General features: G+C 42.3%; 1 protein-coding gene across 4 annotated transcripts in view; it reads left to right on the top strand.

Moving 5' to 3' along the window:
• Positions 1 to 23,000, top strand: part of LOC147022221 (protein sidekick-2-like) — a 676,300-nt gene that overhangs the window by 595,915 nt on the left and 57,385 nt on the right. For all 4 annotated transcript variants that reach the window (XM_085892916.1, XM_085892915.1, XM_085892914.1 and 1 more), the window contains 3 exons: positions 9,152 to 9,267; positions 11,847 to 12,036; positions 12,199 to 12,336. In XM_085892916.1, coding sequence (XP_085749042.1) covers positions 9,152 to 9,267; positions 11,847 to 12,036; positions 12,199 to 12,336 — 444 coding nt within the window. The remainder of the gene's footprint in view (positions 1 to 9,151; positions 9,268 to 11,846; positions 12,037 to 12,198; positions 12,337 to 23,000) is intronic.

The raw sequence follows: 23,000 nt of genomic DNA, 5'->3' as shown, positions 1-23,000 counted from the left end.
CGCCCCCGGCATGTTTGTCTTAGCGCCGGCAATTTTATTTAAGTCATCCGTGTGAGTGAGTTTGTTTAGGTAGTTACTCAGCCCTTAGGTTATTTATTTTGGGGACACGAATACCATGAATGTCGCACTCAGGGATCCGTAGGTAAAATGTACAAGGGGAAAACTACACATGATGGCACACGAAAATTTGACGACTCGGGACGAGTCTGTAAAAAGGGGAGGGGGTAGTGTTGTGGTTGACCAAATTCGCAAACCACCATTCAGGTCCCTTAGGTGAGATATCTCGGTAAGTATATGTGTAGTTAGGCCCAAACCCGTTGTCTAGAGGGAATAAATGTCATTCATGAGGGCTGCGACTCTTCAGGATAGCCGTTTTTCTTTTACTATCTTAATTTTGGACTAGCCGCCATTATTACCACCACCAACCACGTCTCAACAGCCATCACAACACCAACCACAACGCCGCTTCACCACAACCGCCACGACCTTTACCGTCACAACTCGCCACCATCGCATCACCGTCATCTCGCGCCACTCGTGGGCACCGATGCTGGACTCGTGCGGGGCGCGCACCGAGGAGCGTGTTCAAAAGCATCGCGGACTTTCCGAGAAAAACGGATCAAAAACGACTCACGCCCACTTTTGTTCCGTCCAATCGGTGAGCGAGGGGCGATTTGGCCCCACCTCCAGGGCGTTGGAGGGCGGTCGCTATATGCAAATTCATGGATCAAAAAGCATTCACGCCCACTTTTCCTCGGGCCAATGGGGAGCGAGGTGAAAGGTCGGAGGCAGAGGGTCAAAGATGAAAGAGCGAAGCGACGGGGCTTATAAAAACGACTGCGTTCGTCAGTCGAGTCAGTTGAGTTGGAAGTGGAGAAGAGAGCAGTTCGCAGTTAGCAGTTCGCAGTTGGGAGTTCGCGGAGTCGGAGTGAAGAGGACGGAGCTGTGGAGAGGCGGCGGCGGCGAAGGCGGACGAGGGGGTGCTCGCGTCGGATTCGGGGAACTGCGGAGAGGGAGGCCGGCGGCGCGACCGAGGTCGTGGTGGAGACGCTCGTCGCGGGACCCGAGATTTTGTGAAATCCTCCTTTCCCCGAGCATCAGCAACCCCCTCCTGTTTCCCCCCGCGCTGAGATAGTGCGACAAAAGGGGGCCCCCTTCCCACCCCCTACCAGACACTGTCCGCGAGGCCCGCGGAGTTGAGGCACCACCGCCACTTCGCGTCTCATCATCAGACGGGTAGGCCCGACACGGTCTCGGCCCCAGGCCCGCCTACCCCCCTCATCCTGGAAGGTGGTTCTCTTTTCTTTTGCTTTGGGAATATGTGTTGTCGGCGCCGTCTGTGAAGTAAAATTGTATAAGTGTTGCCGAGTGCCCGGTAGTCGGATGCATTGTTGCATTTGCTTTTTGTCTTCTTCTTTTACATGTGCTTTTGGTGGAATTGTATATGTGTGCTTTCCGTTCATCGCGAAATAAATGTGCTTATTATTGAACTGTTTTCCCGCTTCGCTTCGTCATTTCTTTCATTGAATCCCCATCTTGCTTCACGTGAAGGGTTGGTCGTGGGCTAAGACGCCCGATAATTAATCGAACCGTCGAGGCCGACGAATAACACCGCTCGGTTATCCCGATAGTATGGAACGGGTCGCTTAAGTGGCCCGTGTCCGAAGTCGACCTGCGGCGAGGTGCGATCGCCCGGTCTACCCTCCGTGTGGGTACTTAGGTAGGTCGAATTTGGCGAGCAACCCTATCCCACGCGGGGGCCGATTGGCTCGATCGCGGTGAGACCGAAAGGTCCACCCGTGACTGGTTCCCGGCGTTAGTCCGAGAGGGTCACGACTGGATTGTCCGTCCGGTGGGCGACGTGCCGCGATTCGAGTTACGTGGCCGTCCGCACGCCGGCGGGCGCGAATCCTCAACAATATATACATATATATATATATATATATATATATATATATATATATATATATATATATATATATATATATATATATATGTGTGTCAGGGCGTATTATGTGTCCTCCGTCCGTCTGTCTGTCTGTGTCTGTCCGTCCGTCCATTCCTGTCCACACTCTAACTCCCAATTTTTTTAACTTTCACGTTTCATATTTGGTACATAGGTACAGACTGTGGAGACGGTGTGTCATGACATACTTTCGTCATCTAAAGTGGTTGCCATGGCAACCAGGATGTTGTTTTCCATCCGTTCCTGTCCGCACTCTAACTCCCAAAGTTTTCAACTTTCACATTTCATATTTGGTATGTAGGTACAGACTGTGGAGACGGTGTGTCGCGACATACGTTCGTCATCTAAAGTGGTTGCCATGGCAATAGGATGCTGTTTTCCATGTAGTAGCATAATTCTGTATATACCTTCTTGTTCAGGCATATATTGTGCTCACTTGCGCTCTTGTTAGTGATTACAATATACAAATACATATATTGCTTTAAAATTATTTGGATCAGACTTCACAGCAATGCTTTATAAAAAATATTAATTATTACACTAGTCTTTTAAAAACGATTAATGTATAAACAGGCGAGCATTTGGTGGCTTTGACACCAACTCTGGTTATATACGGTAGGAGCATGGATCGGCTCTCTTCACTCGCCTCTCCACATAACACGTCTTTGCAGAGATTGATGTCACAGATTTTCTGAGTTGTTACGATTTACACCAATCATAACACAAACATTTATTTTGTACAAATTTATTTGTAATATTGGTGGTGATGTATTTATTTGTGATATAAAAAAGTCCAAGTGGTCGAAATGGTCAAGGGTCTAAGCTGTCTAATCTGTCTGAAGGATGTAAGGGGAATAAATGGTGTTGAGGTCTTTTGGGTATTCAGGGGTCTATTTGGTCCTCTCGGTCTTTTGCGTCATTGGGGACTTTTGGATATTTGGGATCTTCAGGGTCTTTTTGGTCCTTGGGGACTTTTAGGTATTTTGGGTCCTCGGGGACTTTTGGGGCATCTGGGTCTTTTGAGTTATCAGGATCTTTTGCGTCTTTGAGGTATTTTGGGTCTTCCGGGGGTCTTCAACAGTCGAAGGGGTCTCAGCAGTCTAAAATATCAAAATGTGCATTCCAATAGTACGCAATTAATACTCATATGTGTGTGAAGTCAGGGGGCAACTGATGTTCAAACAGTCTGCAATTCATATACGTACATTCAAACAGTACGTCATTGATAGACATATAGTCACACAGCTTCACTGTGAAAGGAAAATTCCAATCGTACGTGATTTATAGACGTTAGTGTGGTCTACAACTAATGTTCAAACAGGACGTGATTAATAGGTGTATAGTTTTCACGGCTTCCCAGACGTCTTCACTCATGGCTTCACCGACCGCCTCACTGACTGCTTTTTGTTTTTTTATATACAGATTATAGATATGACAGCCTGGTGTTGGCTTTGTTGTTCGGGTGGCTGGCTTTGGATCCTTGGGTCCTGAGTTTGAGCCCCGTAATCCACTGAATTAACACCAGGGGGTTGACTCAGCCTGTCATCCTTCCGAGGTCGGCAAAATGAGTACCAGTGTACTGATCCCGGTGTATGCCCTGGTTCGAATAGGTGTGTATAGAATAGGTGGACCATATCCCTGTGTGTCGTAAGCGGCGACCAGGGTTGGTGTCAGAAAGGGCATCCGGCCATAAAACATTGCCTCAAGAAGGGAACCATGATTGCATGGAGCCCGCAAAAAAGCTAACCCCTGCTCAGCAGGGTAAAATGTCTGTAAAAAGGCTGTTTTCTTTTCTTATATATGTACAGATATAGATATGGATGTATTGAATGTGTGTATCATTAAATAACGGGTGCCTGGAACAAAGTTGCCATTGATTGATTTCGTATTACGTAGCAGCATTAGAAGCTTTTCTCCACTTTTCTACATTAGAATCCACTTTTCTCCATTATCATGAGCCGCCACCTGCTCATGACTCGTAGCTCCAATCTCTGCCTTTGCACCACAAAAACAATTAAACTCCAATTGGGGCTCACACTGACACCAGCCCACATTGGTCTGTCTGTCTCTAAGTGCTCGAACGGTTCAGCTTTAACCTTTTTACCTGCTGCCCCGCAGTTGCCAACAAACACGCCTTGTGCAGCGAGTCGACAACTCCAGGTCTTGAGTTGACCATCGCAGGATCCAACTGTGCACCCTTGAGCACCATATCATAAACCACGGAGGTCACTTCGCAAACCACGGGACCTAACCTATCCCCCTCTAAAGCCTCGATCTGGCTGTTATGTGGACAATCTCTTTTTGGAGAGATCGACATCCACACTGGTGCAATAACATTCCAGGCCTTCATTCACCTTACCAACCCTTGTGTTTGGTGCTCCAATTTTGTTTCCCAATTCTTCCTCCATGAGGGCCCTGTCACACCTTTACGTTTTAGCCAGTGTATGGCAAAGTCTCAAAATGTATGTAAAACGCTGGCGAACGCTGAACTATTGATGTTTTTTTTTTAAAGTTTTGGGCATATAATAACGTGTTGGACGTATGTATAACGCATTAGTAACGTACACAGAACGTTTCAATCACATATAGATAACTTATACCAACGAATGTTGAGCGTGTTGTTGGCGTTAACAACCTATGCCCAACGATAGTCTAACTTATGCATAGCGCGCGGTAGTGTATCGCCGACGATCACGTGGCATAGGCTATTCATAGGCTGCGGCTCGATGATTCAAATCATAACCGCAGTAGACATCGAAGTGTGAAGCCGCTGTCACACCTTGACGTTTTAGCCAGCGTATGCCGACGTATGAAAAATTTGCCGAACCAAGCTGGCACACGTCGAATACGTTATGGGTAAGTTTTGTATGCGTTAAGAGCACGCTGGCATACGTCGTAGTACGCTGGCATACGTCGTAGTACACTGGCATACGTCGTCATACGCCGAGTACGTCGAGAAATTTTCAGCATGTTGAAAATTTCTCGACGTACTCGGCGTATAACACACGTTCCGCATACGCTGGCCATAAGTTGTAGGCACGTTACACGATTGTTGACACACGTCGACACACGATACTTGAAAGTTACTAATAAGTCAAAACACGTCGAGGTAATGGTTAGCGTCAGTGTTCCAGACTCCCTGGTTTTTTTATTGGGTTTTTTTTCTTCAGCATGACGGTGATGTTAACACTTCGATTTCTAGTGCGGTTATGATTTAAATCGTTGATCGGCAGCCTATTAATTATATTATATTATAACCGCACTAGAAATCGAAGTGTTAACATCACCGTCATGCCGAAGAAAAAAAACCAATAAAAAAAAACAGGGAGTCTGGAACACTAATGCTAACCATTACCTCGACGTGTTTCGACTTATGAGTAACGTTCAAGTAACGTGTGTCGGCGTGTGTCAACGATCGCGTAACATGCCTACAACACGTTACTCATCGGTTAGAAATAAGTTTCGGGTACGCGAAACATTACCTCGACGTGTTTCGACTTATGAGTAACTTACAAGTAACGTGTGTCGACGTGTGTCAACGATCGCATAACGTGCCTACAACTTATGGCCAGCGTTATGTGGAACGTGTGAGTCATACGCTGGCATACGTCGAAAAATTTCAAGCATGGAAAATTTGTCTCACACCTCGGCATACTACAACGTATGCCAGCATACTACGACGTATGCCAGCGTACTACGACGTATGCCAGCGTGCTCTTAACATATACAAACTTACCCATAACGTATTCGACGTGTGCCAGCGTTTTAGCCAAATTTTGCATGCGTCAGGCATACGCTGGCTAAATCGTCAAGGTGTGACAGGGCCTTAAAAACAGCCTGTATTTTACTTTCCTCTATTTTTAAATTTAACTCCTCTGTTTCAATTCAAACTCCCCCTGCTATTTTTCCTTACATTTCCCCTGACCTATCCTCCAATTTATCCTCCAGCTCTCACATTCTGTCTTGCAATTCACCCTCCATTTTCCTCTCCATTCCATCAATCTGTGTTCCCATTTAGTTCTTTATTTCTTACAACCTCACCCCCAATCACTTTTCATCTCATCCATTCGATCATTATTTTTATCCATTCTGTTTTCCAAATTTCCGATTAGCCATTCCATTATTAGCACCAAGGAGATCTGGACCGGCATTGCTCCTGTGTCCTGGGTCGCAGGCTCCGATCCCACACGGGAGGGAGCGCGACTAACGCCAGGAATAGGGGAGGTTCCTTCCCTGTGCCCCTCACGAGCCCCTACTCCCGGCTCCCTTTCTTCATCCCCGTGGCCTCCGCACTGTGCCATTACACACACATTTGCAATTTTGTGCAGTGACTTTCTTCCTGCGCATGCCAATAAATTCAAATAAATATATCTTTTAAATTTTCAGCACAATCACCTGTGCTCTCCCAACACCAATTAACGATAAATTTTAAGTCTATTTGGTTCTAAATCCCACTCCTTATCAGGGTTTGTTTATTCTAAATCCCACAAATGTTGATCAGGGTTTGTATCCTACACTCCTGATTCCAACTGTCAGAGTCGGGTGGGGGGGGCGTCGAAAAAAATCTCCCTTCTGATGTCAAATGTCAAAGTCACAGGGTTCAAAGGTCCCACTCCAACACCAAATGTCATGTCCTCGCCAATTAAAACCGATGCTCGACAGATCAACCGAACTGATTTTTTACTCCCTTGGATTGCATTTGAACAATGAACAAACACCGGCACCATGATTTATGGACACTTTTTCAGGTTTGTTGTGTTCATGTTTGTTTACAAATTGAAACCGATAGTCTGTTGACCATTTCACTTCCTCAGCTAGTCCTACACTCGTTGCTCTGTTCACCTGGTTGAGTTCCATCAGGCCGCTCCCTCCCTCTTGTCTCGGCAGGTACATTCTCGGGATGCACCGATTTTTGGAGAACATATTGTGGATGGTCAGGAGTTTTCTTGTTTTGATGTCTAACTTATTTATTTTTGTTTGTGGCCAGTTTATTATTCCATATCTGTTTTGGAACACTGGTACTGCGAGTTGGTTTATGGATTTGATTTTGTTTCTTGGGGAGAGGTACGTTTTCAGGATCTGCTTCGTTCTACTTCGGTATCCTTTGGCGATTGTTTTGCGCATTTGTTTGTGACATATTTTATGGCCCTCTTCTACTCCGAGGGATTTGTATGATGCTTCGTTTTCTAACTGCTGCTTAGCAGAGGTACAAGCTCGTGCCTAATAGGCGGGAGCGATACAAATGTTTAGCCAGAAGAGCCTTTTTGAAATTTAAATTTCCTGCCTGCTCCCAGAACTGGTTTGTGTACCTACCACAGACCGGTTAATGTGCGCCAGGCATTTTCTCTTGGCCAGCAAGCATGCAGAAATACCTGTTGTGGTACTTGCTTCCTCATACCCACTACAGTGACAGGGTCTGATCTCGATTTAATGTCTTGTAGGGTTTAACCACGTCACTCCAGAGAGGACCTTCTGCTCCTTGCTGTAATGGGGATCTGCTCCCATTGAGGAGTGGTCCATTTGTAGAATGATTCATTCTGGCCCTTCAGGGTTTGGATGTGTATGTTTCATTGAGCATGTGCTTCAGCCTTTGGGTTAAGGTGCATGGGTATGCTCATGGGACAGTCTTGCTGGACTGTGTACTTTTGCCGTGGAGTTACAGTGTACGTCTCAAGCTTTTGAGGTGGTTTTTTTTTACCTTTTTATATTAAAAATGCCTCCTTTATAAGGAGGGACAACAAGCCTGAAACACTTGTTTGTGGATGTATCAGTTATCACTCAAGTTTGGTTCCTGAAGTTGGATTTTCAATGAATTCTTGTCAGTTAAACACATGCCAAGATATAATAATTCCAGAAACTTTCACCCAATTGTGTCATCATTTCTGGTTAGCCTGGGTTTGAATCTCTTCCCAGCTATAAACTGCCATCCTGGTGTTTCGCATGCTGGGCCATTGGGATGACATTAAGCCAGATGACTTGTCTGCCAGTTCTGGGATACGTTTGTGCACATGAAACATCAAACGGTATGTTTTACGAGGATGAGGCGAGTTATCACCGGCACCATGAACAAATTTCAAATTCTGCCATTTTCAGTCGAGTACACTGCGACAGCGTGGCCACCTGACTGGGACTGAATCCAGCTTGGAAACGTTTGTTGACTTCTCATGACTGCCGCAAGACTCTCTCAACAGAATGGACTTCCATTGGTATTACTAATGATACAACTGATTCCTGGAATTCTAAGTCACTGCGTACAAAAATCAAAATTATGCAAATATTTGATATTTGAAGCCCTTTACAATTCATGTTCCAGGAAGATGATTCATTCCGACAAATGAGTGATGCAGTTTTGTCGCCGAGATAATTGTCAGAATTCGGTAATATCTGTCAAATAGTGTGTTTGACGTAAAAAAAAAATAGTAATTAATCGTCATCAGACCCTGAAGTTATTTGCTGTTCTGGCTACCCAGGTCGAAAAACCAGTTAAAACCAGTACACATTTTCAACTGGTCTCTATTGGTTCTAATTGGTCTTTAACTGGTCTCTATTGGTTCAACTGGTACCAGTTAAATTCAGTCAGAATTCCAATTTCCCAGTTGAAAAAACCAGTAGCTCATATTTGTACCAGTTAAAGTCTCACTGGTTCCAGTTGATACCAGTTGCAATGTACTGCTTCCAGTTGATACCAGTTACAATGTACTGGTCCCAGTTGATACCAGTTAGTTAAATACAATTGTATTTCAACTGGTAATATATCACTCTATTCCAATTTCCATATTAAAACCAGTAAGAAACCAACTGGCTTTACTGGTACCAGTTGGCTACTGGTTTTCAACTGGTACCAGTTGACCAGTAAGCTACTGGTCTTTACTGGTTTTTTGACCTGGGTACAAATACAAATTGCAGATATTTCTCTGAAAGCGTACACTGAGCACTAACACACAAATGTTAATTCTCACCATCAACAGTTTCTCTCGCACTTGGATGCTTTCCCATATGCCAATGGCAGATTGTTTTTTTTTTCCAACATCTTTTCCTTAATGATTTCCCATCAAATGGTTATAATTGAGAAAGCACTAATTATTCAATGAATTGTTGTTAATTGTGAATGATTTGAGAGGTCGTGATTGTGTTTGGATTGTGGCCGACAAAAGCTTTTTGATGAGGTTTTGATTCCTTTCCCAGTTCCTTCTGCACCGCCACACAGTCTCGCAGTGAGGCCTGTGAGTTCTTCACAGCTGGAACTTACTTGGGAAACTCCCCCCACTGACTCACAGCACGGTCTGATACAGGGCTACAAGGTAGGAATCGAAGCAGCTTGATTCTGTGTCTGTCGCTGCTCATTAATGTCAGAAGGATGTGGGGGGGGGGGAGAAAAAAGAAGATACAGTACCTTAATAATCTCACGTTATGTTGATGTTGCTGCAATCAGCCGAGCTGAACCAGGCCGATGGAGATGACAAGCTTGGCCAGGCCAGCTTGGTTAGCATTTATGTAGTGGATAGCCGTCCTCACTAGTGTTCACCAAATTGCATTTCTTGGCCAAAGATGAGCATGATGACAAGTACCGAAAAGCGATGCTGACTCAAAATCTCGCTCTGCCCTTCTTGTCCTATTCCTTGAGAATGACATATGGTTCCTGCCGAGTTGGATAATAACGATTGTTGAAAACATAGATAAGCCCATGCTACCGGCCTTCCCAGGAGGAACTGCTCGCCATTCAAGCACAGCACAAACGCACAGTAAATGGTTTCTTTTCTGAGTCTTTCAATGATTTCAAGCTGACATTGCATTTGTGCGCAGTTATTCTACCAAGCTGGTTACCTCATTTACTTTGTGGACTATTTTATTTTGTAAAAAATAGACTCATTATAGATGCAAATTCAAATGATGCAAAACCCCAGGTTGCTCCACGTGTGTTGCTGGTTTGTGAGTTCCTCCATCCAGCTCAACAAAGTTATTTCCCGGACCAGATACACCGTGCTTTCCTGTTTTGTGTTCATTCCTGTGTTGCTGATCGTGTTTTAGTCCAATTTTCTTTGCCAAACCGTACCTTTTTGTTGTGTTGAATTGTTGAATTTGTGTCCCTGGTTAAGTCTGGCCTACTCTTATAGGGCTGGGCAAGTCGGATTGTTGCTTCTGCCTCCGTTTTCGCTCCTGCTATCCCAGGTATTGTTTCCTATGATCCCTCAGCTTAATCCTTTCCCCCTCCTCACTCAAAATACAAACAAAGAACTCTTCTTCACTCCAAACAAAACAACAACAACAACAACAACAACAACAACAGAAAAATCTAACTCAATCTGCCATGCACAGTTCCCCCTTTATTTTCTATTCCTTCTCCTTTTCAATATCCCCAAACTGAATCTTCAATGAATCAAACTTTTCTTCCTTTAAAAGTTCTTAACATGCAAAAATTATTTTAAAAAGTATTTTATAATGCCTTATTCTCCTTACTACTCAGGTGGGAACATCCCATTCATTCTTCTTCTTCTTAAAATCTCTTCCTCTTCCCGTTTTACAAAGCTTATTCCCCCAAGGCCTTGTCACTCCTAAACACGTACCTCATCCATCCTCCTCTCTTATTTACAGCCCTATTTTCCTCTGTGCATTCAATGGAAAACATCATTGCCACCCCACCCATGAATCTGTCACCGTATATCCAGTTCGGGAATCCTGAGAAGTCCATTTTGCAGAGGTTGTGTTCATCTTCACAACAATCAATTCACCTTCACGTCCATTCATGATGTCAAACCCCTCCATGTCAGTGCTTTCCCTGCCCCCCCCCCAGTCTGCTTCCACCTCGTCCCACCTCCTCTCAGCTTCCCAATGCCGTTCTCCATCACTGTTTCTTCTCCATCCCTCTCCTCTAGATTCTCCCCACCCCTCCCACTCTTAATTTTCCCCTGCCCCTCCCCCTCCCAGCTTCCCCCTGTCCCACACCCTTCTAGATTCCCTCCTGCACCCCGGCCCTTCCCATCTTCATCACAACCCCGCACCCTGCCAGCTTCCCCCTCCCCTCCCTCCGCCCTGCTACCTCTCCTTGGTCTTTTCCACATTCCTGATGGTGGATTATTCAACTTTCACCAAATATGACTAAGCCCTCTGCTTCACCTCTTCTTTGTCTGTGTGCTGTACCATGCTCCAAACAGTGATGCCTCCATCTGCATCTATATCTCAGGTGACATAGACCAACTTTTAATCACTCATCTCACCTCTCTCTCTTCCTCATATTTGGTGATTTCAATTGTCACCATGCCAAATTGGCTGGGTATTGTACCTCTCTCACCAGCCATGACACTTCATCAAGAGGACTTCTGTGACTCTCTGGGACTGACTCAATCTGTACACTTTCCCACCTGGATTTCTGTCAATGGCAAATTCTCCCTTCTGGATTTGGCCATGACCAACTTTCCTAGCAATGTCTTGTGTTCTTCCTTTGCTCCAATTGGTTCATCTGATCATGTGCTTGTGAAGGCCAGCATCTCTCGAGCCACTCTCAAAGAACAGCCTCAGCGCTGGCGAGTCTAGCAGTTCACTCAGGCAAACTGCATGCAGCCATCGGTCTGGTCAGGTCTGGTCTCTTCAGGTCTGGTCTCCTATATCTACCGCCCCTGATAATAACTCAGCCTGGGAATACTTCCACATGTCAGCTTTTCCTTGCTTAGCATATTTCGATCAACGTTCTGTTGATTTTAATTTTTTTGACTAAAAAATGGTTTGATTGTCCCACAATTGCTTAAGAGTTACATCCTCACCAACATCAGTCATTCTACTTTTTATTTGAGGGCATGGACATACTGATAAACTTATACAAGTGCAGTACTTTATTGCCGCAGTGACCTCTGACTTCTGTTTTATTCCCATAATCTACGATCAGGTGATGTATACGGAGGTGTCTCCACGATCCAACGGTGTGGAAAGGGTTAAAGTTTTGTTTCTCCCTGAGACGCGCATTCGACTCAAGAACCTTCGTGGATATACAGTCTACAGTGTCAGTGTCTCAATTTACAATTCTGCAGGCGAAGGTCCTCGGAGTGAGCCCATCTCAGCACAAACACTCGCTGCAGGTCTGCAAACAATCCATTATTCATTCATAATTCATTCGTTTTAATCCTTAACAATTCATAAATTGTGCAGTATGTGTTTGTTTTTTTTGGGAGGTTTTTTTTCCTTCTTCTGAAGGTGCATTTGCCATCAACTCAAATCTCTGTGTTGTTTGTCTTTTTCAGAGCCTTCAGCTCCTGGCTTCATTCGTTTCAGTGACATCACCACAAACTCGCTGAATGTGTCGTGGGGCGAACCCGAGAGTCCAAATGGCATTCTCGAGAGCTACAGACTCATTTACAAACCTTCATCTCCAGTGCATGGCAAGTTGTAATTTTAGGCCCATGGGGTTCCACCCCGATATCCATTAACACCGCTCAAAAGTGCAGAATAAGCAATGCGTTGTATATTATGTAAGTACTGGGTAAATGCTGCGTGTTGCAGTTTTGAGTCCAAACTTGACAAAGTCCCAGTATGACATGTACTTTAGAAAGCAATTCATCAGTGTCATCATTTTAGTTGAGATGAAAACATAAAGGATTATTTGTTGAAGTAAACTGCCTCCCTGCCTTGGGCAATGTTCACGGTTCTGAGCCTAAAAAATAGCTTTCTATATACCAAGTGATTGCAATTTCCTTTATCTTAAATGTTTTTCATGCAGATTTTGTTGGCCATTCAAGTTATAAATGCATCTCTCTTTCTTTTAAGGGTTTTTTTCCCCCTTTTAAACTTCTGCCTCCATTTTTATTGTTTCTAAGCAAGACTGACAAGGTGGCAGATAGTAAAAAAGGCAACAAACTGGCAGTGGGGTTGCATTTGGCCACAACAACAAAGGGCATCGGTGAACAGGAAAGAAGGGGGAATGACAAGGAGATGGCCTGCCTGAGGCCACGTATGGAGGAGTGGGATTGAACTGATTGGAGGCAGTTCCACAAACTGGACAAAGAGGAACATAGGAGTGGGTGTGTGTGGGGAAAAAAGTCTTGATTTCGGGAGTTTAACAAGGATGGATTACAAGAAAAAACGTGTGCGTCTTGGAAGAGCTGCGGATGGTGGAGTGATGGGGGTCGATGGGGTGGGGGTTGGGGTCCGAGGGCTGAGAGAGGAAAGCTGTTAGACCGGAGGAGATGCGTTAAAAAAAAAAAAAAGCTGAGACACCACTGACCTGTCTGTGATGTTGGAATATCAGGCCTTGTTCTTCGACCTCATCACAAGAAAATCCAATAATGTTGTGAGTTTCCTGGGATTTATTCCATTTTATGAGGATTATTTTCTCTTGTTGCATTCATTTTTTTCTTATTGTATAGTATGTGTTTAGTTATGACTTTTCTTTTCTTATCTTCAGCTTTTCCACGGCCCTCTACTCAAGCTTTGCATTAACATCGAATTGATTTTATCTTACTGGATTATTTCCCCGCACACATGAAGCCAAAAACGGGGTTAAGGAATTGGTTCACTTATGTCTATCTATCTGTCCTTTCTACAAATGTCAGTTTATGATCAAGGAACAACTTAATTTTAATTGAATGTTTTATTTTAAACATGAATCGGAAAACAAACCTAAGCAGAACTTTTGCTCTGAATTCGGCCCAGTCGTGCATAGGTAGAGAGGAGTGAGATAATTTTTGTACTCCGTTTGCCTGTCTGGCAGTCAAGCAAAATTGAAAATCATTCCAAACAGGAAACTTACCGTTTTTAGCTCGCCTGTTCGAAGAACAGAGCGCTATAGCGATACCCCCGGCGTGAGCGTGAGCGTGAAAATGTTAAAGTTTTTTGGTGCAAGTTATTTAGAAGCTTGCCATTCATTACCTTCGCATTCTGCGAAAGGTTATGTTTTGGTCGGCGTGTATTTATTTATTTATTTATTTATTTATTTATTTGTAATCTTGTGATTCGTATAACGCAAAAAGTATTAAACCGAATTGCATGAAATTTGGTGGGATGATTGGTTATTAGCCAGGAAGCATTCGATTAGATTTTGGGATTGTTTGGCTCAAAGGTCAAGGTCAAGGTCACGAAAAGGTCAAAATCGTCTTTTTACGATAATACGGTCAATTTTTATTCAATTTGCATGCAACTAACGCCAAAATGTTCAGAATTCAACGCCTCATCTTGTGATATGCAATATGACACAATGACGCCCATACTCTTGTTTTAAATTGCAACGACAGCCGAACATATCATGACAGTGTCATGTAAAATAGACACATTAAGCTAATCGTGCTATTTTTCATATTATAAAGAATGACATCAGCTAGTTCCTAATTAATAAAAGGGCAAAGAACAATTCCTTATTAAGTGCACGTGCCAATAATTTCTGCACATTTCGTAAGTTCAGTCCCCCCCCCCTCGTCTTTTTAAAATCACTAAAAAAGAAATGTTCACTATTCTGTTCTCCACACTCTCAGAAAAGTGGCCGCGGCAAAGGTATACACTGTGTCGAGTGCCCGTTCTAGTTTAACATGTGTACTAGGATGCTGATATTTGGCATGGAGATTCCTTTGGGGCAAATTATTGATGTAGTGAAGTTGAAATTAAAAAAATAATTTCGAATGTTTTAAATTTTTGACCTGTTTTGAACTTAACTTTTTCGTAGCACATCAACGTTAAAGTTTTTGGTGCAAGTTATTTAGAAGCTTGCCATTCATTTAATATGTGTACTAGGATGCTGATATTTGGCATGGAGGTTCCTTTGGGGTATACTATTGGTGTAGTGAAGTTGAAATTAACAAATGATTTGAATTTTTTTATTTCAACCTAAGAAGTGTCAAAGCCACCCAATGCTCGCCTGTTTATACTAGACGCTTTCCATTCATTTAATATGTGTATTAGTTTACTGATTACAATATACAAATACATATATTGCTTTAAAATTATTTGGATCAGACTTCACTGCAATGATTTAAAAAAAAAATATTATGAGACTAGTCTTTTAAAAACGATAAATGTATAAACAGGTGAGCATTGGGTGGCTTTGACACCAACTCTCTGGTTATGGACGTCATAAAGAACACAAACAACAGGCACGTAGAACGAATGTAACATGTTAAACAAGGTGGTGTAAAAGACACTGCATCTCCGTCGGTAAACTTCCAGAATTTTGTTTTCTATGACCTTTAAAATCTCGACTTTATTTCAATTGAATTATGTACTTGAACACTGTAGAACACAAATCACATTTTGCCATTTTCAAAACCCTTCCAATTAGCAATACTTGGACAAAATATATGGCATTTTATGTCATCACAACCAATCAAATATGCTGCTCGAAGACCCCACCCATGTTCTTGTTGCATGATGTTTTTCCTCTCGTTATACTATTATTTTTATTATTTAATATAGCTCAAGACTGTGTGGGGTAAGGTGTTCCATGAACTCTCCAGTTCCTTATATTTTAATTGCATGTAACATCGATTTAATTGTGCACCCCTGCCACATGTTTAGAGAAAAAATAGATTTCATGGCATATTAGTTCAACAAATATATGCTTTTTGGTTTATGACAGCATCTCCTTGCTTCATATTTATCTTTAATTTTAAAATCATTCCTCAGCATATGTAAACACATCACGCAACAGCACTCACAGCAGCATTAATAGTACAAGTGGAGCTGGCTGCCATGGCACAATTCTTATTCCTGACATAATACATTGTTTTTCTTCACTCTTGTGTGTTTCAAGGTTTGTAAGAACTGAAAATGTTTTAACGAAGGAAATGTATAGTATGCTTGTTCAGAATCTTGCATGACAAGTTCAAAGCTGCTTTAATTCAAACGAAAAGGTTGTACCTTGTGTTTAATTATCATCAATAAATCATTATTTATGATTCAACCCCAGTGACTTTGGGCAGTAATTGCGTCAAGCTAGCTTATTGGCCTGCCTGTATGGATAGACGAGACGTATGCATGCTCGTCTTTGAGCTGTCTCGCCTGGGCTGGGTTCGAATCTCGACCCAGCTATAATCTGTCACCTTGGTGTTTCGCAGGCAGGGTGAAGCATCAATTAATGTGTATTCTGTCCCTTTGAAGGACGTTTAGACAGAGAATACGTCTGCCGGCACTTGTTGATGGTGGACGTTAAATATCCCTTGGTCATTTGTGAAGAAGTAAGTGAGTTATTTAAGGCACCCTGATCAAATTACAAGCTCTTGCCAAAATCACTTTCAATTGAGCATGGAGCCTGGCCAGCCTGTTCGTGAAAGACTCAGGCCAAAATTCTTCTTTCGCTGATCCAGAAAGCAGGTGGGATTTAAGTTGGCATTAAATAACTTGGAGATTTTTTTTTCAGATCCATGGGTGTTCTTCCTTGACATTACCATCCTCTCATGGCTTGAGCATGGCATGATAATTTGAAACTTATTTTCTTTACAATGTATCCACGAATTGATATTTGGCTATTGTCTTATTTTACCCTGTCTCTTCACTCTTCCATCAGCCAAATATTTAATTTTGTGTGTAAAAAATAATAATAATAATAATATTTGCATTAATGTGGATAATCAAGTTGTAATGTTTATGAAATCGAAACTATGAGGCTGTAAAAAAAAAATTTTTTTTCGTTAAAAACATCGTAAAATATTCAATTGAAACATTATGTTCATTCATCAGAACATAAAGCTAATTTAATTGCCATGGTGATGATATGTCACACATATATTAATTGAACGATGTAAAGAGGATACTGAATATCTTATACGACTACTACTGCTACTACTACTACTACTACTACTACTACTACTACTACTACTACTACTACTACTACTACTACTACTATTACTACTCGTTATTCTTGTCCCGGCCTCAATTTTCCCATCTTCTTGAGGCAACGACCGAGGAATATTTTTGGCTCAGGTATTTCAGGAGCCAACTGATCAGGCCTGATGTCAACCGAGGGTGCAGGTATTTTGAATTTGTGGAGGATTCCAGCAATAACTCATCTACTCTTTGAGTAGGACACCCTGAGATATTTAATATTCACCAATACCCACAGTGCTGGTAGACAGGGTCGTCCAGCTTCACGTCCCTCCAGTGGATGACACATACGTTGATGGATCATCACCGTGCATGCAAGACGCTATGGTGACAGTTTACAATGGATGGAATCAACAGAGCATGAACAAAAGTATGATAACCACTTCATGAAGCTAGGTGAAGCTGACATTTCAGGCATTGAACCTTTGTAAGAGCAAAATAGGGGGCAGAAAACCATGAAAGTTTAAACAAGGTGGGTGTGAGTAAGAGGTGCACACATCTGAACAGGTCGGGAGTCAGATAGCTCATGTCATGTCTGAACAGGGAGTGAGAATGAGTAATTTTACTGGGAAATGGGGGGGGGGGGTCTGGATCTTCGTATGAAATGAAAATAATAGGGGGACAAAAACAAGAATTGAAAGGAAAATGGTAAATAAACAAGGAAAAGAAGATATAGAATGACATAGCCCCTGTTGTTTTAGTAATTTTGCTGTATGGCATTTAAGGGCAAGCACATATTTATTTACAACTAAAATGGCTGCCAGTCTACCAGTCAGCCATGTTTAATCAAATCACAAAACAAAGTGAGGGGCTTATGTATGCCATCTTGTGTTGTGCTTTTGCCAAGTTTGAACAAAATCAGACCATGCATGCCTGAGAAATGGTTGGGGACACATTTAAGTAACAAAATGGCCACCAGTTGGCCAACTTGTATCTGATCTCAGAAAAAAAATGACATGCATTTGTTAGCCGTCATTCTTTATCTGTGTGCCAAGTTAGAACAACATCGGTAAATGCTTGTTAGAGAAATGGTTGAGGACGTGTTCAACATTGGGTTTTTTTACAACTAAAATGGCCGCCAGTCTACCAGTTGACCATCTTTGATCTTCTCAAAAAATAAAGTGGGGTGCACATGTATTCCATCTTGTAATGTGCTTGTGCCAAGTTTTAACAATGTCGGGCATGCTTTTTGGTGAAATTGTTGGGGACACATTTAAGTAACAAAAAATTCCACCAGTTGGCCAACTTGGATCTGATCTCGAAAAACATCGATCCATCCATCCAATGGGACCACACTCTTTGTGAAACATTGGTGCTGCCTAAGCAGTCTCCTTGGCTATTGGGCACAATACTGGACGGGTCGCCACTCCTACGCAGGATACCAGCAAGCTGACACTCATTTTGCCGACCTCGGAAGGATGACAGGCAGAGTCAACCCCACCTGGTATTAAGTCAACAGCCAAGCAGGATTTGAACTCAGAACCTGAGGATCCCAAGCCCACCACTCCAGCCATTATGCCAACACCAGACATCTCAAAAACAATGGCGTGCTTATGAAAGCCATCATTCGTTATCTGTGTGCCAAGTTTAAACAACATTGGTGAATGCATGTCTGAGAAATGCTTGAGGACGTATTCAACGTCAGGTTTTTTTACAACTAAAATGGCCGCCAGTCTGCCATCTTAGATCTGATGTCAAAAAAAAATGGCATGCATATGTATAGCCTCATGTGTTGTCTTTATGCTAAATAAGAATAAAATTGGGCCATAAATATCTGAGATATAGTTGTGGACACACACACACACACAAACACAAACACACACATGCCTGCACGGGTACGAAAATCGAGATCACATCCATATACCCCCATTTCAGACTTAGTCCAATGGGAGCTAATAACAAACACTACCAGTCAAAAGTTTTAGAACACCCCCATTTTTCAGTTTTTTCTGATATTTAAACAGTTCAATTCCAGTGAATTAACCTGAAATGGTACAAAGCTAAGCAGTAATCTGCCAGAGGTTAAAAAAAAAAAGCTTAGGTTACCAAAAACTTAAAAATAATGTAAAATTCAGAGTTGTTAAAAAGTCCCTTTTCAGGGAACAAGTAATGAGTTAACAACTGTAGCTGTTTTGCAGCAATGGAAGTAAATTAAGCCTTGAAAGTTGATGCAAACAATTCCTACAGGTGTCCCAACTTTTGTTGACGAGTTACAAACCCTTTTTCTGTGTAAAAGCAGTGTTGGAACAGACTGTGTTACTGCACCCTCATAAGCATTATTTGGACAATATTGCACTGCAGGAAGTAGTATATTGCTATCATAATGGTGAGAAAAAGACAATTAACAAAGGAAGACAGACAGACCATTATAACCCGAAAAAGTGTAGGTCTTTCCTTCAGAGAAATTGCAAAGTAAGCCAAGGTGTCAGTGAGTACAGTTTCCTACACCATCAAAAGGCACTTGGAAACTGGAGGAAACTCTGACAGGAAGAGGTCTGGCAGACCCAAAGCCACAACACAATCAGAAGACAAGTTTCTGAGAGTCAAAAGCTTGCGTGATAGGCTGCTCACAGGACAGCAGCTTCAAGCACAGCTTAACACTGGTCAAAGTAAGGAAGTCTCAGTTTCAACTGTGAAGAGAAGACTTCAAGCTGCAGGTTTGACAGGTCGAGTGGCAGTAAGAAAGCAATGCTAAGATGCCAAAATAATAAAAAGAGGCTTTCCTTGGCCATGAAACATCGCTAGTGGACTACTGAAAACTGGAAGAAGGTCTTATGGACCGATGAATCAAAATTTGAAATCTTCGGTTCATCAAGCAGGGTTTTTGTTAGCCGTCGAGTAGGTGAAAGGATGGTTCCTCCGTGTGTGACACCAACTGTCAAACATGGAGGAGGAAGTGTGATGATCTGGGGCTCTTTTGCTGAATCCAGAGTCGGCGACTTGCACAGAGTGACTGGCACCCTGAACCAAAAGGGCTAACACAGCATTTTGCAGCGCTTTGCAATACCCTTTGCTCTACGCCTAGTTGGCCAGGGGTTCATCCTACAGCAAGATAACGACCCACAACATACCTCCAAGCTATGTCACAACTACCGAAGAAGAAAAGAACTAGAGGGTCGGCTTCAAATCTTGGAATGGCCAGCACGGTCTCCAGACTTAAACCCCATTGAGCTGGTTTGGGATGAACTGGACAGAAGGGTGAAAGCAAAGCAACCTACAAGTGCAACACATTTGTGGGAACTTCTACAACAGTGTTGGGAAGAACTTTCTGAACAATATTTGATTTCCATTGAAGAAAGAATACCATGAGTTTGTTCAGCTGTTATATCTGCAAAAGGTGGCTACTTTGATGAGTGAAAATTTTAGATTAAATTTTGTTCAACAAAACGATTCCATGATTTCTTTTTTATCTGCAATTGTTTATTTGTTCTATGCTTTAATTTCAGAGGCATTGAAACATTAAACTGCTTAAATTTCAGTAAAAACTGGAAAAATGGGGGTGTTCTCAAACTCTTGACCAGTCGTGTAGATCAATTTAATCCATCCCAAAATAACAAAATATTTAAGACATGAAGCATTCTTTTGACTTCAAAAAAATTACACAAAAATGAAAAAGAGCAATCAGAGATTGTAGACCCTCGCCAGGACTTGTTTTGTGTGGTGCATTTTGTGTGGCGTTTGCATACTGGTGTGTTACGCAATTAATGAGACATAATTAGAACTGCCACTTTATAACTGCTCGCAGTGATGACCGGGTACCAAGACGTCCCACTTTGATGCAAGCCCGCTTTAATTGGACACCTGACCCTGACCCATGACTTTTTTCATGATTAATCAATTGAATGTAGAATGGGATTAAAATAAATTTAATTCAAAACAGATGGAAAACCAAATAGGTACAGTCCTGCAATGGAGTAATCAGAAGGAATCCAAACAAGCAAAAAGCAATGATGAAGTCATCACGAGGAACCTGGATAGGATTCACATTTCAGCTGCTACTTATCTACCCTCAAACACATCCAGACACAGCCAAGTGAGCCACATTTTTAAAAAGAAAAAGAACACAGATCAAAAAATCAATAATTCTGGCTGCCAGACTATGTGTCCAATCAAGTTGAAATTTATAACATATATTTCCCATCACTACTTGATAATTGTGAAGTTTCACTGGAATTAGAATTTGAAATTGTGTGTGTAGTGTTGGAGAAGAAAGCAAATACATATTGGGGGGGGGGGTCGGGGAAACCCCCTTACACCCACATCGAGCCCGATTTTGTCATGAAAAAACATCTCATGAAAAAATGTTTGGTACATAATGGGTGATAAAGGTTGTGGTGATTATTTTCATTGTAATTGTGTGTGTAGTTTCTGAGGAGAAAGCAAATACATATTTGGGGGGAATGCCCCCCACCCCCCTGTAGATCCCCTTCTATTTCAAATTTGTTAATGACTTGAATAAACTTTGGCACATCACCGGTGATGAAGGTTGTGGTCAAATTTATTCCAAAAATTGTGTGTGTTATTTTAGAGAAGAAAGCAAATACATATTTTGTGGGGAAACCCCCCTTACACCTCCTCAGAGAGAGTTTTTTAAATATCATAAACAAACTTTGGTACCCCATGGGTGATGAAGGTTGTGGTCAAGTTTCATTGGAATTGCATGTGTAGTATATGAGATGAATGCAAATACCTATTTGGGGGGGAACCCCCGTGGTACCGCTTAGGGCCCGGTTGTTGTTGTTTTTTTTTAATGCCATGAACAAACTTTGGTACATATACAGTGATGAACATTGTGGTAAAATTTCATCAAAATCCTATGTGTAGTTTCAGAGAAGGAGTTGAAAATATTTGTGGACGGACTGACGGACGGACGACGCACCATTCTGAAATCTCCCCGGAACTACGTTCCAGGTGAGCTAAAAAAAAATCATGCATTCCCCAGGAGTACTTTCCATGCACCATGTTTCAATTGTTTCCTTGGTGCAGTTTCAGATCAACAGAAGTCCAAAGTTTTTCAGTTTTTCCAACATGGCTGCCATACCACGTCACATATGACATAATAATTCTATCATTAAAACATTCTACATGGGTCGTTTCTGTTATGAGGAAAATCTCGTCTCAATCCGACAGGTGGTTGCAGAGAAAAACACTAAAGTTCTGTGTGGACAAACAGACAAACAAACAAACGGATCCAAATGCAATAACCCTCTCCTTTGGCCAGGATAACTAACAAACAAAAAAATAACTAAACAAGGTAAGAAGGATGCCACAATACGACACCACAATCCTCTTATGGATTACCATCATGACATCTTTTGACATTTTACTTTTGTTGTGCGATTGTTCAAATATGTATCAACATGTGTGGAGCGCTCCAACGATCTCCAATGGACATAAGTTCTGTGCATGTGCACAATCGTCTGAGTGTCAGACAGATCTTCTGTCTGAGTGGCAGACAAATACATGCCACTGAATACATTGATTGCATGGTTGTGTTTGTAAATAAATGTGCTTGTTGAACTGTTAACCGTTTCCAACCTGCTCGCTTCGTCCTTTCCAACATTGGCTCAATTTAGCAAGTAAAGACTAGATAGATGGGAAGTTCTGCCCCATTGATTGGCTCCACAATTAGCCAGTGCATACTCAAGGTTCCACTCAGTTGTACAAATAAATAGACAGGTGCGCACTGAAGGAACATACCCCAATTGACATTGCCAATCCACCAGAAATGGAAACACGTTTTAGAGAGAGAATCCTGCCAGATTTGGCGTTATCACTGGGCATCCATAGTTGCTTGACAACCTGACAGGCCACAGCATAATCTGCGGCCTGCAGGACCGGATGTCGGGAAGAGTCCGAGAAGTCCTCCTCATGGTGGACCCCGATCCCAGTTCTGTAATTACATATATATCTCAAGCTCACCTTAACCCTCAAGGCTATATCCTGACAGTTTACAGCTCTGTTGATGGTTAAATGCAGGCTCGGCAGCTCAAAGATAAGTGCACATTCCCTTTGTCTGTCCTGCCAGGCCAAATAACACAGAAGAATATGTGATGATATAATAAACGCACTCTTATTGACTTTGACTTATTTCAAATGAATTACTGTCTTCAGTCATTTTCCCTCCATTCTGCAATGGGAATGCTGGGCAATTTGATATTATTTCACAGCTTCGGTATCTTCCAGTTTTATTCTCCTATTACACTTGTATGTACATAAATAAGAAATCGTGGTAAAT

Source organism: Eptatretus burgeri, chromosome 8 (assembly GCF_056783735.1).
Source record: "Eptatretus burgeri isolate ZD-2024b chromosome 8, Ebu_testis_v1, whole genome shotgun sequence".
In the NCBI taxonomy this organism is placed as follows: Eukaryota; Metazoa; Chordata; class Myxini; order Myxiniformes; family Myxinidae; genus Eptatretus; species Eptatretus burgeri.
Note: the sequence above shows the minus strand (reverse complement) of the source record. Positions and strands in the feature narration are given on the sequence as shown.